This window comes from Chiloscyllium punctatum, chromosome 33 (assembly GCF_047496795.1).
Source record: "Chiloscyllium punctatum isolate Juve2018m chromosome 33, sChiPun1.3, whole genome shotgun sequence".
In the NCBI taxonomy this organism is placed as follows: Eukaryota; Metazoa; Chordata; class Chondrichthyes; order Orectolobiformes; family Hemiscylliidae; genus Chiloscyllium; species Chiloscyllium punctatum.
Genome location: NC_092771.1, coordinates 5,657,049 through 5,675,128, shown reverse-complemented (window position 1 = coordinate 5,675,128; position 18,080 = coordinate 5,657,049). Strand labels below are relative to the sequence as shown.

At 46.8% G+C, this 18,080-nt stretch overlaps 1 protein-coding gene across 2 annotated transcripts in view; it reads right to left on the bottom strand.

Moving 5' to 3' along the window:
• Nucleotides 1-18,080, bottom strand: part of map1ab (microtubule-associated protein 1Ab) — a 136,525-nt gene that overhangs the window by 21,394 nt on the left and 97,051 nt on the right. For both annotated transcript variants that reach the window (XM_072552803.1, XM_072552804.1), the window contains 2 exons: nucleotides 3,512-3,594; nucleotides 1,755-1,895 (listed from right to left, as the gene is read on the bottom strand). In XM_072552803.1, the coding sequence (XP_072408904.1) occupies nucleotides 1,755-1,895; nucleotides 3,512-3,594 (224 nt within the window). The remainder of the gene's footprint in view (nucleotides 1-1,754; nucleotides 1,896-3,511; nucleotides 3,595-18,080) is intronic.

Here is an 18,080-nt window from a genome sequence, read left to right as displayed (position 1 = left end):
TTCCCACCACAGTCCAAAGATATCCAAAGGTAGACTGGCCATGGGAAATTGCCCAAAGTGTCCAGGGATGTGCACGCTAAGTAGGTTAGCCATGGGAAATGCAGGGTTACAGGGCTAAGGTAGGAGGATGAGATTCTCTTCAGAGGGTCGGTGTTGTCTCAAAGGACCGAATGGCCCGCTTCCACACTGTAGGGGATTCTATGATTGTGGGAGACTCTAGGACCAGAGGGTATAATCTCAGAATAAGGGGTCACACACCTAAATCTGAGACAAGGAGTTTGTCGGGGGGGGGGGGGGGCGATGTCAGGTGTTGCTGTGCCAATACGTTTGTCCTGTCCAATACATTCCACCTGAAGTTCAAAATGCTCAACACTGGTTTGTGACAGTGACCGGTACCAAACCAAAGCATCTATTATGACTGATGCTCCTCTGCTAAAGGCAGGGATTCTAGCTGAGCTACACACCTCAGGCCCTGAAATCTTACTATCCATGACCCAGGTAACACGGGGTTCGATAGGCAGGCCAGCACCATTAGTCACTCAAATATAGAAAACATCACAGTTAAGATCAATCTGTCTCAAGCCAGTCTCTCCAGAGGGCATTGTTAGACTAACAGTGGGAGTCTCGGCGGGGTTCCTCTTTGCCTCCCAACACCGATGGAATTGCCCCCACTGTTGAGGTACAACACCAATGGAACGCCAGCCAAAGTGGAGATCAGCCAAGCTGGTCCTGACATAGGACTCGGGCAACTGATCTTCAGGTAAGCGTCCAAGATACATAACACAGAATCGGAAAGCAGGAACTGATTGCCAAGTTCTGTTCCCATGAAGACCTGTGATGTTGGGTTCATGTCTCGCTACATGTGACCCCACCACACTGTTCTGTATCTGTAAAATCTTCCTTACTGTCCTGTTTTGACACCATCACTTTGACAACTTGTTACGATCTCTCTACTTTAATTAGTTTGTACAGTTTTGAATTACTTGTTATTTTGGTTGGACGCTTAGCATGTAGTTCTTATTCCCATCAGGTTATTCCAGCCATTTGGCTGGTCTCCAGCTTCATCTTAGTTTTAACTTTTTGTAATCATCTCCCTGCCTCAATTAATCAGATCATCCTTTCATTTGTTATTCAGCTGTTGACACTTTACTCTCCCCGGCAGACACTTTTGATCACCTGCAGACTTCATATTCAGGCCTGTCGACACTCCCCTCACACCATTTGTATGATCTTGTGATCTCTCTGCCTATAAATTCTGTGCCTGTGCGCTTCCCTTCACCACCTGATGAAAAGGCAGGGCTCCAAGAGCTTGTGATTTCAAATAAACTTGGACCATAACCCAGTGTTGTGTGACTTCTGACCTCACCCCCACCCCAGTCCAACACCAGCACCTCCAAATCATGGCTTTTTATTGATTCAACTGGAGCATATTCTCTCAAGGCGAAAGTGAGGACTGCAGGTGCTGGAGATTAGGGTCGAAAGTGTGGTGCTAGAAAAGCACAGCAGGTCAGGCAGCATCTGAGGAGCAGGCGAATCGACGTTTCAGGCAAAAGCCCTTCCTGACAAAGGGCTTTTGCCCAAAGCATTGACTCTCCTGCTGCTTGGATGCTGCCTGACCTGCTGTGCTTTTCCAGCACCACACTCTCTATTTGGTTTTGCTCTCCTTTCCCCAGCCTCACGTCACTTCTGCTTTTACTCAGTGAGGTTCACAGACAGTGGCTACAAACAGGAAAGCCCACGTGGGTCATTCTCACCTCTGGGTCTGCGAAAGTCTCAATGAATCTTTGAAAAGAGTAGGTTCCGGTTTGCAGAATGAGGTCTCCTCCTTGGTCGGAGGTTTGTCCGCAGAGTACCAAGAGCTTGTGGCGGGATGGGTCTGTCACGAGTGAGTGAACCTAGAATGAGGCACGAGAAACAACACAGTTAGAGGCTGCCCCCGGGTCCCTCTGCCATGCCCTCCACCCCCACATTGCACCTGAGCACATTGAGGAGATACAGTCAGGGAAAGGGGTTCAGCCAACACACACACACACACACAACACACACACAACACACACACAATACACACTCTTCCGATGGAAATCGAACCAAGGAACTACCAGCAGCCGGTCAGTCAACAATGCTGAAGGGGTCATTGGGAACTTCTTAACCCAATCTCTACACTTTACAAACAGATCATTAGAAACCAGCAGGTTCACCTTGGTGTAGAGACTCACTAGAGACACTAACACACCAGAAGAGTTTTGTCTTTTTTTAATTCATTGATGGGATGAGGGCATCACTGGCTAGGCCAACATTTATTTAAGAGTCAACCACATTGCTGTGGGTCTGGAGTCACATGAAGGATGGCAGTTTCCTTCCCTGAAGGACATTAGTGACCCAGTTGGGTTTTCCCAACAATCGACAATGGATTCATGATCAGCAGCACACTCTTGATTCCAGATTTTAGTTTATTTTAATTATTGAATTCAAATTGCACGATCTGCCATAGCGGGATTTGAACACACGCCTCCAGAATTTTACCTGGGTCTCTTAGCAGTCCAGCAATAATACTACACAGCCATTGCATCCCTACTAATACATCTAATGTAGTGAGTGAAAATAGCTACTGATTTACTGAGATTGAATTCTGTCCAACCAGGAACAGACTCTGAGGAGAGAGCGAGGGGGAGAGCGAGGGGGAGAGCGAGGGGGAGAGCGAGGGGGAGAGCGAGGGGGAGAGCGAGGGGGAGAGCGAGGGGGAGAGCGAGAGAGCGAGAGCGAGAGAGCGAGAGCGAGAGCGAGAGCGAGAGAGCGAGAGCGAGAGCGAGAGCGAGAGCGAGAGCGAGAGCGAGAGAGAGAGCGAGAGAGAGTGAGAGAGAGTGAGTGAGAGTGAGTGAGAGAGAGTGAGTGAGAGAGAGTGAGAGAGAGTGAGTGAGAGAGAGTGAGTGAGAGAGAGAGTGAGAGAGAGAGAGTGAGAGAGAGTGAGAGAGAGTGAGAGAGAGTGAGAGAGAGTGAGAGAGAGTGAGAGACAGAGTGAGAGACAGAGTGAAAAAAAGAGAGAGAGGAAAGAGAGAGAAAAAGTGAGAAGAGAGAGAGAGAAAAAAGAGAAAAGAGAGAAAAAAGAGAGAAAAAAAAGAGAGGAAAGAGAGAGAGAGGAAAGAGAGAGAGAGGAAAGAGAAAGAAAAGAGAGAAAAGAGTTAAAAAGTGAGAAAAAAAGAGAAAAAAGAGATAGAGAGAGAGAGAACCTTTGCACACATTTCTGTATACGTTACAAATCTCCTACTCCTCACAAACTATCAGCGCCTCTCATTTTTTATTTATCGAGGCAATGAGAGTGTCAACGTTTCCTCTCGCTCCTCCTACCATTTGTTTGGTGAATCTTAACATTTTAATTAATCCTCTTGGTACTCCAAATAGCTTCATCCCTGTCCCAGTTTCAGAATCAGACAAAGTGGCTGAATTTATTGTCATTCGGAGAAATGGGTAAAATAATGGAGTCTCTGTAAATCCAGCGAGCTGTCACCATTACCTCAGAGGCGACTGTGTCTTCAGCGGGGTTAACTAGGACCACGGTCTCTAGGACGTCACTCCTGTGGTGAAGAGTCTTCTGGCCTACAGCAAGAAGGAAAGAGAATAGATTTTAATCACTTAACACTCCAAAAGGATCAGTCCACAGCTGATCACTGGGTTGCCAACTCTCCAGAACTCCCCAAAGTCTTCAGGAGTGAACGTTTACAAACCAGCAGCTAGCATTCACGAGCAGCCTGCTGTAGGTTGGACATCGCTACAGATACCATTTTGGCTGCAACAGTCATAGCTCCAGGCACATCTCTCACTTACAAAACATGGCCTGTGATCTCTGAAATATCTCCAGATTATAACCAAATCAAGTAACAGCTAAGCACAATGACAAGGACAACCAACTGGAAGTGAAGTTTGTAGCGAGACAGAGAAAACTATTTCCATCCAGGGCTTTTCCGATTCAAGCTCAGGGTCTCCTTGACAGTGTCATGTCTGATTATGGTTTCAAAACATCTCAGATGCTGGAAACAAACACACAAAGTGCTGGAGAAACTCAGCAGGTCTGGCAGCTTCTGTGGAAAGACAGAAACAGTGTGACACAGATTTGAAATGGATTAACTGTTTCTCTCTCTTCATAGTTGCTGCCAGATCGGAGTTCTTCCAGAATTCTGTGTTGGCTATGTTTTAGTGAGTTGAAGCCTCTGTTGTAATGCAGTGAACGTGGAAGTCAATCAGTGCACAGCAAACTCTGACAGATAGCAACACGATAATAATCAGATCATCTGTTTCTGTTGTTGATTATGGGATTAATATTGGCCTAAGACACGAGGAAGAACAAAACTGCGCTAATTTAAATTAGATTTTTAAATCTCTGTTTAATGTCTCATTGTAAAGACACAACACTAAATGTCAGTCTGGACTATGCCTGGTGTAGGAGTTAAACACACAACGTTCTGACTCACAGGCAGAGACGGTCCCACTGGGGTCATGACTGACAACTCAGGGACAAACCAGGAACACAAAAACCACAGATTAATGATGTCAGCAGTAAAGTCTGTCCAGATATTTGGTGCAACTGGAGTGTGGAAACTGATATCTAATTGCTCCTTGCCATATAGGGAAAGGAAATAAGAACTTTGCAATGACTCACTCAGTAACCAAAACATATTTCTACTCATGGGGAAATATTAAGCTAAAGCTCATTAGTGTTGGGTGGCGACCAATAATCCAAATGGAAATTCTGGAGAAACCCCTTTGCCCAGAGAGTGGAGAGAATGTGGAACTTGCTCCCACAGGGAGTGGGTGAATAATATTTAAAGGAGATAAATACAGGAGGGCATTCCTATAATGCTTTTCCCAAACTTAGATTGTAAAACATTTCAGGAAGCAGTTTTAAAGTGCCACCATTTTAGATGCAGGACAAGTGGCAGCCAATTTGCAAACAGCAAACTCCAATTAACAGCGACAGGATCAAGGAAGAGAATCCGTTTTGGTAAACAGTGCATCTGTGGTGCAGCAGAACTCCCTCTGTATGATGGACTTTTGTGGAACTGAACCCCATACACAGAGTGTGTTCAAAGTTTGGGAGAAGATTTGTAGCTCGGGTGCTCGTTGTTGTGGTTCTGTTCGCCGAGCTGGGAATTTGTCTTGCAAACGTTTCGTCCCCTGTCTAGGTGACATCCTCAGTGCTTGGGAGCCTCCTGTGAAGCGCTTCTGTGCTGTTTCCTCCGGCATTTATAGTGGCCTGTCTCTGCCGCTTCCGGTTGTCAGTTCCAGCTGTCTGCTGTAGTGGTCGGTATATTGGGTCCAGGTCCAGAGTGTGTTACCAACCAAGCCACAACTGGCAAGGGGAATGGATTATCCAGCAGAGAATGACCGAGCTTGGCTCAGTTTTCTCCTTGTTGAGACATCCCCACATATACTCGTCCCCACCCTACCCCCACTATGCAACCCCCCAACACCAAGATGCAAGTTCCAATCCTTTACCCTAAAACTGTTTTTCTCACTTGTGACACTATTCAGACTGAGATGCAGCAAGGTTAGTGTTAGCATGTCAAAGAGATTCTCTGCAAACATTCCTCAAGCTTTTTGATGATGGATAAAGTCACACAATATGCCTTGTCCCATCAAAATCTTTTCCCATAATACAACCTCATAAGACAGATTAAATAAGAATCCCTAAGGATAGAAGACATCAGAGGGTTTCAAGAAACAAGTCTTGTTAGAAGCAAATTGCTAATAGATATATTTGACTGAATTTCAGTGCGGACTCAACCTGCTGAACATAAGAGTGAACATTTAACACTGCAACTATAATGTTCTATTCACCGAGCCCGAATCAAGGGGTCTTGGCACCATGTTCTTTTAATGGATTCTGTTCCATCATCTACAACCATTAACTTCTCTCCCCCCGTCTCCAATCATTCACCCTCCTTTGTGACAGCCCCACTTCAGAAAGTTGTCCCAGAATCCCCATGATATTATGCTCCAAATGTTTGGTGTCACTGATTTTGCGGAACTAGAAAAGAGTAACCTGCATTTATATAGCACCTTACACATGCTCAGGAAGCACCAGAGTGCTATGCAACCAATTCAGTATTTCGGAAGTGAGGCCACTGTTACAAGGTAAGGGACACAGCAGCCAACTGGCCGACAGCAAGAGCCCATAGGCAGCAATGTGATAATGACCAGACCATCTGAGTTCAGGGTGTTAGCTGAGAGAAACCAGGGGCAACTCTTTCATAACCACCCACTGCCACATGATTTGAATAACGCTGAAAAGAAAAACAATTTTCCGAAGATACAAACTTTTGCTGTAGATACCATAGCAACATTTAAGGGGCAATAAGACAGACACCTGAACAGCAGGGAATAGAGAGAGATGCAGACAAGCAGGCACCTGGGATTAGTTTAAGAAATCCATCCCGGTTGACCCAGATATGGTGGGTTGAAGGGCCTGTGCTGTACTGTTCTGTGAAGCTTGATTGGCTGAGGCATTGCCCTGCAGGAAGTAAAGGAGAAGTACAGACTCCCAAGCTCTTGAGTAATTGATCAGAGTCAACTTGCCAACCAATCAGCAGCCTTTTCTCCTGTGATTTGGTGTGGCTGTTGGAAATTTGGCATTCTTGTGTTTGTCCTGATGGGTGCAGGATGAGAAGTTTCGATAGGAGGTCTCTGCTTTCAGATATTATTTTAAAGAATATTGCTGTGTGTTTTTGTTTTACATCTACCTGAGGACAGCTGGGGCTTAGTTTTAGTAACTTACTGAAAGGAAACTTACTGCTCACATGGACTAATCCAGAAGTGTCCATTGGAGCCAATTGTACAGCATCATGCTCAGATTAAATCAGAGCCAGTCACTGACCAACTGTCCCACCAGCACATTGGTCAGAAACTGATAAACCCTCCCCCCCCACCATTCAACAGCAACATAACAGGCTACCGTTTGTATTAGACCATGTCCTGTCCATTATAATGGCCCCATATCTGAATGCAAATATCTACTTCTGCTCCTATTTTCTACTTTTAACATCCAAACGGCAGTTCATTAATATTCCCTACATTGAAAAATGTGATCATATTTCAAAATGAAGTATTGTTGGAGGCAAAATATACAATACAAAACAAGTTAGAGTGATTATGGAAGAGAAGGAAGGCATTCAGCCCAATAAACCCATTGCCAGCCCTCTGCACGTCAGCCCCATTCCCACACTCTGTTCCTGTTGCTCTGAGTTTGGTTCCTTCATGTGCCTGTCCATTCCCTTTGGAAATCATTCACCACTTCTGCTTCCACCCCACCTTGTCGACAGCAGATTCCTGAGCATTAGAACTCTGCGTTGTGATAAGTTTGTCCTCAAGCCTCCTCCACATCCTTCGCTCAACATCTAAAACCCGTGACCCCTCGATGTTGCACCAGTGTTCCACCTCAATTATAAAACTTATTGATGACCATCATAACCAAACTACTTGTTTTTCTCTTCCCGAGGCCTTTGGGGTGAAATATTCTTTCTGTACCGAAAGAGAAGTGAACATGTAGCTGCTGTCTGAATTTGATTCCCATTGCATCAGGAGCCCAGATTCCCACGTACTGGGACAGGATCGGAGACGTGTATTTCCCAGGGAGGCCAGTAACCTCTGTCAATCATGGAACTGCAGCGAGTCTATTAAAGACAGAACTAGGGAAACTCAGAGCAAAACTGGGACATTGTACTCGGAGCAGAAATTTAATTTTGAGGTGGTTCTTTGCTTTGTGTTAAATTGTCTCCCTTTGTGCAGCCCTTAATAGCTGTGGATTAAAATATCCCAGGATTAGTTCTCCCATCTTAGTCAAAAGGCTCGAAGGAATGCTTAGCACCTTTCAAGGAACTCAACGTCTCGTCCGAACACAAAGATCACTACTGTGTGAGTAACACGGCCCAATTAGTCAGCTCTGCTGACAGAGAATGGGATTCAGTCAGTACACAGCAGCTGTATAGATACAAAAGGCTGACTTCCCCTATTGTGTTATCAGCCCCGTCTACAGAACATGAGGGGGAAGTCCAGCGACTTCCAAACAGCAGACTACTTCTCCCATCAGCCTTCATCTTCTCTGCCTGCTCAAGCCTTGTCCCATTTCTGGGTGAACTGATTTCCTCATCGACCTGCTCAGTGATGTTGTCATGCACCACTGGAGCAGGTGGGACATGAAGCCAGGCCTTGTAGCTCAAAGGTAAGGACATTACCACTGTTACAAGAGCTGTGACATGAGACATGACTCAAGGTCCTTTCCTACTAAGCCCCATTAACATTATTACATTGATTACAGCACAGGTATTATTGGAAGCAGCTGAGAGATGGGAGAGGCCAATGCAATCTCAGATTTCTTCAGTTCGAATGTTTCATTTCTTCATGGAGTACCATGGGCAAGATCATCCTCACATAGACTCTCCCTCACTCCTTCTAGACCTTTTAATCAATCTGGCCAGCAACGTTATGACATCTCCGGGTCAGGGTGGGACCTGAACCATGGCCTCCTGGCCCAGAGGCAGGGACACAACCACTATGCCACAAAATTCCACTTAAGACAAGAAATACGGACAGGGGGCAGCCATTCGGCAGGATTGCTCATGTTCACTTTCCTGCCCCTTTCCCTGTAACCCTCTATTCCCCAACTGATCAAGAATCTCTCTCAGCTTTAAATATACACAAGGACTCTGCTCCTACAGCTCACTGTGGCAAGGAGTTCCAAAGACACTCAATCCTCAGAAGAAAATCCTCCTTAAATCAGTCCTAAATTGGAGTCCTTTAATTCTAAGACTATGTTGTCTGGTCCTAGAGTCTCCCAGGGAGGGGGTGGGGGGAACCATCCTCTCAGCAATTACTCTGCCTCCTCCTACACATTATTCCCGTTCTCACAGCAAGATGCACCATATAGTGCCTCAAATTCTTCTCAAGCTCCTGAAAATTGGTGAAAGTCTCTCCTGCTTCACCTTTTAGCTGGTGATCTCCTCTCCCAGTCACACCACTTTGCTGGTGGCCTGTTTTCAGACCCACAACCCAACTTTATTAACTGCAGAGAATGGTTGACCTTTCGTTCTATGCTGCATGAGGTGGATAAACAGACTCTAGTCCTGCCATGACTTCTGCCATAAAGAAAGGATTGCATTTAAATAGCGCTTTCTCCTGATAACTTCATGTGGGAAACTGAGTGAAGCCTCTGGTCTGTATAATGGGCTACACTGGGCCAGTCACTCACAACTGGATTAGTGGTGCTGGAAGAGCACAGCAGCCCAGGCAGCATCCAACGAGCAGCGAAATCGACGCCTCGGGCGAAAGCCCTCCATCAGGAATAAAGGCAGTGAGCCTGAAGCGTGGAGAGATAAGCTAGAGGAGGGTGGGAGTGGGGAGAGACTGTCACTCACAAGCCTGCTGGACAACTGAACCACCAATCAATGGGCGGTTATTAACTCCCTCCTGATTTCACAGCCAATGCCAACACAGTGCCCTCAACTTCTGGACTTACTGGTCTGCATTGCAATCCAATGGTTTGTAACTGGGAATGTGCTGCCTGAAAGCAGATTTGTTAGGAACTTGCACAAGGCAATTGGGTTAATAATTGATAAAGAAAATAAATAAAAGAAATTGCAGACAACGAGCAGAAGTGGAACCAACATATGCAGCCAGTAGCTGACATCCGCAAAGCCTACCCACCACCTCATCAGAAGTGTGATGGAATACTTCCCACTTGCCCTGGATTTGGGGGTGGGGGGGGGGCAGCTCCAACAACACTCAAGAAGCTCAACACCACCCAGGACAATGCAGCCCCCACTCAGTTCATGCCACATCCCTTATACAGGCTGGTATTTTTCTACCGCAAATAGAAAATGCAATCTACATATCTTTGTACTAAAGGTTGCGAGGAAATTCCTTAGTAAACAACACCCTTTCTTTATACATCCCTCATCCACTCTGCATCATCGATCATTAATACAAACTACTCCCTTGTAATTGCATTTTACAGGAACAGGAGTAATGGCATTGAGGATGAGTGAAACTCAATCAAACCTCACGGTTTTGTTTCATAAAGAATAGATTTCCTGTCACAGCCAAAGTGATTTCTGGTGGTGTGACAAACCATGCAGAACCCATCCCAAACTACACTTAGCTCAACACTGTCTCCAAGCTGGGTGGGGTGGAAGACAAATTGAGACCGAGGGCACATGTTACCTGCAGTCAGAGACACCCCCCTCCATGTACATGGGGAACATCACACTGGGCCAGGCCTATGCTAGGTTCGATCCCGGTCTGTGACTCCGTTGTCCAGAGCTGGGGTGACAATCCTGTACAAAGCCTCGATCTTCTGAGACCCTTGACTGCCTTCACAGACCACCCCATCCCCTGGAGAAGTAACTCTGCTGTCTTTTGTGTTTCCATTTCTGTCTATCAAGCTTCACCAGATTACTGGATGACTGCATCACCCCCAGCTTTTCTTAAGCATGCTGCAAGCACATCGCCATGACAACAGGTCCTAAGGCCTCTGACACCCCAATTGAAAAGATGGCGAAATTCCCTCACTGTCAGTGATTTAATTAACCACCATCCACCCTCCCAACATTCCACAGGTTACTCCTGATGGTATTTCTTTTCTAGGTCAAAATTACAAACCGAGCAACAATAACCACCTCAATCCATCACTATGGTTACCAAGGAGTTATTAGATGCATGGAGACTCCCAGCTCGGTTTCAATCAAACATTGTGCAACTGTTTGTGGAGGACAGGGCTCACTCACACATGAGGGAGAATGAGGTACCGTAAAGACACTGAAGCATTTTGGGATGTCCGGAGGCTGTGAAAGGTGCTATAGACATGAAAGTGCTTTCTTTAATTTCACTGAAACCTAAGCCCTGTGTTATTTAATGACTTGGATGAAGGGACTGCAGTGTACGGTTGCTATGTTTATTGATGAGGCCATGGCAGGTATTGCCAAGAGAACATAAGGAGGCTACAACAAGATCCAGATAGGTTGAATGTGTGGGAAAAGATGTGGCAAATGGAGTATTAGATGGGAAAACGTGAAATTGTCCATTTTGGCAGGAAGAATGAAAAACAAAAGCATATTCTCAACGGGGTAGGGGGTCCCAGCACAACTGAAGGGGACCACAGACTGGAAGCTGTGAAATGATTTTCTGTCCATCTGTTCGTGTTGCATCCCTGTTGGAAATGGGGGCCCTGGAACCTGAGAAGAGTTCCTGGGGGGCCCGTGGCCAAAAAAAGGTTGAGAATCACAAAGGTTGCAGAGCTCTGAGATGCAGAGGGATCTGGGTGTCCTTGTCCATGCATCACAAAACATCAGTCTGCAGGAACAGCAAACAATTTACAAAAGCTAATAGAGTGCTATTAATTATTACAAAGGGAATTGAATTTTAAACGCACAGAGATTATGCTTCAGTTATAGAGGGCACTGGTGAAAATACTTCTGGAGTAGTGTACAGAATTGGTTGAGGGGACATAAATGCTTCAGATCAGAGAAGGAAAACGAGACTAAAACCTGGAACGAGTGGGCTGTCACACAAGGAAGGTTTGTCAGGCTAGACTTGTTTTTATCACACAGAGGGTGGTACGTGTATGGAATGAGCTGCCAGAGGATGTGGTGGAGGCTGGTACGATTGCAACTTTTAAAAGGCATCTGGATGGGTATATGATTAGGAAGGGTTTGGAGGAATAATGGGCCCGGTGCTGGCAGTTGGGACTAGATAGGGTTGGGATATCTGGTCGGCACAGACAAGTTGGATCGAAGGGTCTGTTTCCATGCTGCACAGCTCTATGACTCTATTGACAGGGCCCATGTTTCAAAGGAGATTTCCACTTATAAGAGGTCACAATTTCAAAATAAAGTCACCCTTTTAGTCAGAGATAAGAAACTCTTTCTCAGAGGATCATAAGTCTTTGGAACTCTGTCCCTCAACATTGTGAATTATGATCCTTGATCGCTGCTCCCTCACAGCACCAGGGACCCAGGTTCGATTCCACCCTGGGGCAATTGTGCGTGGAGTTTGCACAATTCCCCCACCCCCGTGTCTGAGTCGGTTCCCTCCGGGTGCTCCAGTTTCCTCCCACAGTCCTAAGATGTGCAGGTGAGGGTGAATTGGCCATGGGAAATTGTCTACAATGTCCAGGGATGTGCAGGTTAGGTGGATTGGCCATGGGGAATGCAAGGTTACAGGGATGGGGTGGGTTTGGGTGGGATACTCTTCGGAGGGTCGGTGTGGACTCCACATTGTAGGGATTCTATGATCTGACACTAAGAACAGAGAGGAATCTCCCACACTCCTCTCCTTCACTTTCCGGAGTCCCTTGTGAAGTTGCTTTTAAAATTCAATCCTTCGTGCGCACAGTACAGCAGGCACTTTGAGTTTTCCTATTACAGTAGTTGTTTATAAACACCCGATGGCTCAGTAATCCCAACAGCTGAGCTAAACTCTCAAAATAATTCCTTCCTCCCTGACAGGAATTCAGACAATGACACTGAGGGGTCAGAAGTCACATATCTCAGATAGTTTGTATGCAAACAGAACAAGAGGGGCAACTCCATGAATGGAAAATGATTCAAGCTTTCATTTCGGTTCTCGTCAGGGGTCACTTTAGGAACAGCCTCCACTCCATGACCGCCGAATTGATCACTGTGTCACAAGGAGATAGAAAACGACATAGGGAAAGCATTTTGACCATTACGATCTGCTCTGATTCTCTTTACAATTGAACTGTGTGGGCACTGTCAGGGAAAACTGCTTTCAGGAAGGAGTTAGGCACAGTTCTTAAGGACAAAGGGATCAAAGAGTATGCAGACAAAATGGGAACAGAGGACTGAATCGGATGATCAGCCATGATAATATGGAATAGCACAGCAGGCTCGAAGGGCTGAATGGCCTACTCTTGCCTATACCTTCTACATTTCTAAAGTAGGTTTTATTGCCCATTATTAGTTACTATCAACAGAGGGTCATAAAGACCTCTATTAACCTCCCCCCTTCAACTTCCACAGGCCATTCAGCCCATTATGACTGCTCTATCCATCAATGGTTCAACTCTACTATTCTACCTCTGCTCCCTCTTTCCCTCAAATCCCAGAGGCACCAAAAATACTTGGTCACTCCCAAACGTAAATACATTCAACAAATGCAGCATCCATCAGCCTCTGGGGGCAGAGCTTTCAATGATTCTGAAGTCCATCTAAATCACCCTCTCTCTGCCCATTCCTTTGTCCCCCATCACCAGAGGTTTGGGGGGTGGGTGGTTTTAGAATGGGGTCCAGGTTCATTGAGACACCTGACACCCTCTTCAGGGGGAAATGCATAATCCTGCCCATGTCCCAACAGGTAACCTCAACCCAAGGGAAACTCACTAGGCAAACACTGAATCCGCAGGAAGCATTTCGATGCTGACCATTGGGAACTCAAACCAAAACACAACAATAACTTGCATTTATATAGCATCTTTCCCATCGTGAAACATCCCGAGGTACTTCACAATGCTGTCAGTAGACCAGAATTTCACACCAAACTTAAATAAACCCTCCCTCTGCATTGGAACTGAGACCAGGGGAGAGAGGGTGTGGGTGGTTGGGGGGGGGGCGGGGGTGGAAGAGGAGAAGGGGAGAGAGGGCGCAGGCTGGAGGAGAGGAGGAGGGGAGAACGAGTGGGCTGGGGGAAGAGAGAGTGCGAGTTGGGAGAGAGAAGGGGAGGGGGCGCAGGCTGGGGGAGAGAAGGAGAGAGGGGGTGCGGGCTGGGGAGGGGCGAAGGAGAGAGTGGGTTTGGGCTGGGGAAGAGGGGGAGAGAGGGAGAGAGAGAGAGAGTGTGTGATAGAGAAGCACATTGAATGGAGCTTTTGTTTTGTTAGACTGAGGGAGATGTTATTTTCCCAGGATGTAGTCTCGATGGGTTTCCTTGCATTCTGATGAATGCAATGCAGTTTCTGCCTTACACTGCAGTAATAATTTACATGTCTATTTCAACAGGCTTTTTAAAAATAGCTTGAGCATCTCTGAAGCATTGAAAAGAAGAAACTAATTGGTCAGCCAGTTGATCGATGCAAGGTCACCTACGCGGGTATGGTACTGCCCTTGTTCACATTTCAGGGGTAAGGCCTGGTAAACAGCGAAATGTATTTGAATGATTTAGACGCTGCATTTAACAGGGATATATATTCTGTCTCTGGCTCAGGGTCATAGGTTCAAATTCCCCACCAGTGACCTGAGTACATCTACAGGCAGCACTCCAATGCAGCACCGAGGGAGCGCCGCACTGTCGGAGGGTCAGCGCTGAGGGAGCGCCGCACTGTCGGAGGGTCAGCGTCACACTGTCGGAGGGTCTCTCTTTTAGATGAGATGTTAACTCAATCCTGTCAGGGGCACGTAAGAGGTTCCATGGCACTATTTCAAAGAAAAGCTGGCAGACAACTGGCTGCGCATTGATTGGCTGTTCAAGGGGTTTCCGTAAACTGACGAAATTCTCTTCTAAACTACATCACTTGCTCTGGGGCAGGCAGAAGACGCTAGGGGTGCCAGAGAAATCTAAGTTCTTCCTTGGTAACATCCCTATGACACTAAGGACACCCACTTCAGACTAAACATGGTACATACACCCTGCTGACTAGTTAACCAGATCACCTTCAACAGGTTAACCGAGAGGGAATTGCTGGTTTGTAATTATTTACAACAACTGGCTGATAAATGTTAGGGAAGGTCAGAACTTCAAACCCCGTACGAGATATATTAAACTCAGTTTTTGTTCTTGCCCGAGGCCCAGAAATTGTTTGTTCAGAGGAGAACATTTAGATTTGATTTCTGATAAATCAATTCCATCATTCGCTGGTCTTTCTATCCCTTTCACAGCAGCACCTTTCCCTTTCAAAGCGGGTTCTATCCTCCGTCTGCCAATCTCCATCAGTGAGAGTAATTGGTTCGGCAATTCCCACATATGAAGTTTCCCCAACTCAGGAAGAATGATGAAAAATTCCATCCTTGATCGCTACCAACCTGATGCCCAAAACCGATTCATCAACTTGTCACAGCACACTATAAGCCTATCAGAATCCAACTGCTCAATTAACTCAGCGGTAGCCGGTTCCCATTAAACTGCCAGCAACAGAATGATAGAAATTTACAGATGAGGCCATTTGCCCCACCATGACCATGCTGGCCCAAGACAATCTGCATCTGCACTTCACAGCGATTTCCCCAACACTGCTGTTGACCCAAATGATTTATTCAAATTGATCCAGCCTTGATACTCTTCGGAAACAGCTCCAATTCACCTCAAGGCTGTTCCGGGGAAGGGTCACTCAACCTGAAATGTTAACTCTGAATTTCTCTCCACAGATGCTGCAAGATCTGCTGAGCTTTTCCAACAATTTCTGTTTTTGTCACCTCAAGGCAGGTCTTTTAGTGTCAGAAATTTCTATCAGCTATCATTTCTAGGATCAGCGCATCATTTGCTTCCTGTTCAGCTCACAACAACAATGTGCCTTTAACAAATACATTTAACATAGCAAAGTGCTCACTAGGTGGCCCACAGCAGTGATCAGCAACCAAGGTCTCGACACTTAAAGAGATATTTGTACAATTTGCCTAAAGCTGGTTTAAGGAAGTAGATTTTAAAGCACATCTTAAAGGAAGGGGGAAGAGTCAGAGAGAGGTTTGGGGCCCCAAATGAAGCTAATGGTATGTCTGCCAACGGTGGAGCATTTAACATAGTGATGTACCAGAGTCAGAGAGGTTCTGAGATATCAGAGATGTAGAACTGGAGGAAATGTCGAAGATACAGAGGGAGGGATTAACAAAGGCGGAGAATTGCCTTGTTGCTTGTACAGCAATGGAATCCAAAACTGGTCTTCTTGCCCATCTTAGCCTCAAGAGTTGCTGCAGTGGGCAGACAGTGGGTCTTCCCCTTACTGACCCAAGGGAAAACAGGCACCAAAGTGATCCAACCCCATCCCGCCCCAAACAAATTCACCAAAACTCCATCTCCTTTGTGAAACAGAACAACTCGAGTCGGGGAGGGACCAACAGTCATCAATATAGACCCTTCCACACTACACCAGCTAAACTGGGCAGGTGATGGCTTAGTGGCATTGTCACAAGCCTATTAACCCAGAGACTTGGGTTTAAATCCAACTGAGTTTCAAATCCCATAGAGTTTCAAAACAAAAATCTAGACTTAAAAGTCATCTCATCCTGAAAATTAATCCATTCTAGTAAAAACCCACCTGGTTCACTCCCTCCCGTTAGGGAAGGAAACCTACCACCCTTCGAAAGAAGGGTCATTAGATACAAAACATTAACTCTGATTTCTCTCCATTTATCCTTCTAGACCCTGTTTGATTTACAATGCCCACAGTTCTTTCGGTTTTATTTAACCTGCCATCCTTACCTGGTCTGGTCTACGCGTGACTCCAGACCCACAGCAATGTGGCCAACCAATCAGATGGCAGTAAATGCTGCTGAGCCAATGATGTTCACATCCCAGAGTGAATTTTTTAAAAAACTGCAACTCAACCAATGCTGAAGATTTCTAGAAATGGGAGTATCCTGAAGTTCTTCAGAATTGACAGAAGACTTTCATTCGATGACTTGCACAGTGGAATATTATCCATTAGCTCTTCATTCAGAGAAGGCAGATGGATTGCTAAATAACCCGAATTCACAAAGGTGTGACCCTCAGGAGTGGAAACTGGAAAGATTAACACTGGAGCTCACCGCTGAGCACTCACCAATAACACCCATCCTGACAAATGTTCTAAAGACATTGTCGTAGTTAGCAAATCATCCTTCCGTTTCTCCTGGTCATGTGGGTGGACCACATATCAGGTGTGATCTTACTGCTGACCAGCATATGCCACACACTTATTCTGATTGGAGCCGGGCTTTGATCTAACTCACCTACACAGCAGCAAGGGCCAAACTGGAACAGCATTGTGGGAGACCCGTGATAAATATTAACCCGGAGGGGAGTGTCAGAGAAAGGGAGGGGGAGAGAGGGCAGAAGAGGGGAGGGGAGGATTCAGAGAGGGCAGACATGTATGGAAAGTGCAGAGGTATGGGACCGCGAGGGGGTGAGATGGGGAGGCAGAGTTTGGTACAGAATGGGAGGGGCCTGCACGAAGGGGGATGAGAAGTGGGTGGGTGACAGGGAGTGTGGGGGGTGGGAAAGGGAGGGTGGGGCACAGAGGAGGGAGTCTGGGGTAGCATGGGGGAGGGTGTGGGGGTGGATGCGAAAGCGAAGGGGACAAGGAACGGCCGAAGGTGAACAATGTGAGCGCTGAGAGGTGAGGACTGAGAAAGAGGGGATTAAGAGTGAGGGTCGAGATGTTGGTGCTGAAAGAGGAGGGCCGCAAGGGCCCAACACAGGTCAAGAGAGAGAGATCAAAAGCAAGTGGTGAGGGAGAGCAAGGGGAAACTGAGAGAGAGAAATGGGAGAGAGAGAAAAGGAAATGGGAGAGGAAGGCACGGGGGGGGAGCACGAGAGACAAATGGAAGGGGGAGGAGGGAGAGAGACATGGTGGGGGGGTGGGGGGGGAAGGGGAGGGAGAGAGAGAAATGGTGGGGGGGTGGGGAGAGAACTGGGGGGAGAGAGAGAGAGAGAATGGGGAGAGAGAGAGAGAACTGGGAGAGAGAGAGAGAGAACTGGGGGAGAGAGAGAGAACGGGGGGAGAGAGAGAGAGAGAGAGAACGGGGGGAGAGAGAGAGAACGGGGGGGGGAGAGAGAGAGAGAGAACGGGGGAGAGAGAGTGAGAGAGAAAACAAGGGGGGGAGAGAGAGAGAACAGGGAGAGAGAGAATGAGTGGAGGGGGAGAGAACTGGGGGGAGAGAACTGGGGGGGAGAGAACTGGGGGGGGAGAGAACTGGGGGGGGAGAGTGAACTGGGGGGGGAGAGAGTACAGAGGGGGTTGGAGGTAAAGCGGGGGGGGGGGGTGGAGGTAAAGCATTTACAGAAACTTGTATGGATGTGCTACACGTACAGGCAATGGGATCGCGGTCCTCAATCTGCCAGCACTGAGCTCGGCATTCTGCTCGGAGTGAATGCTGACACACCACTGAACA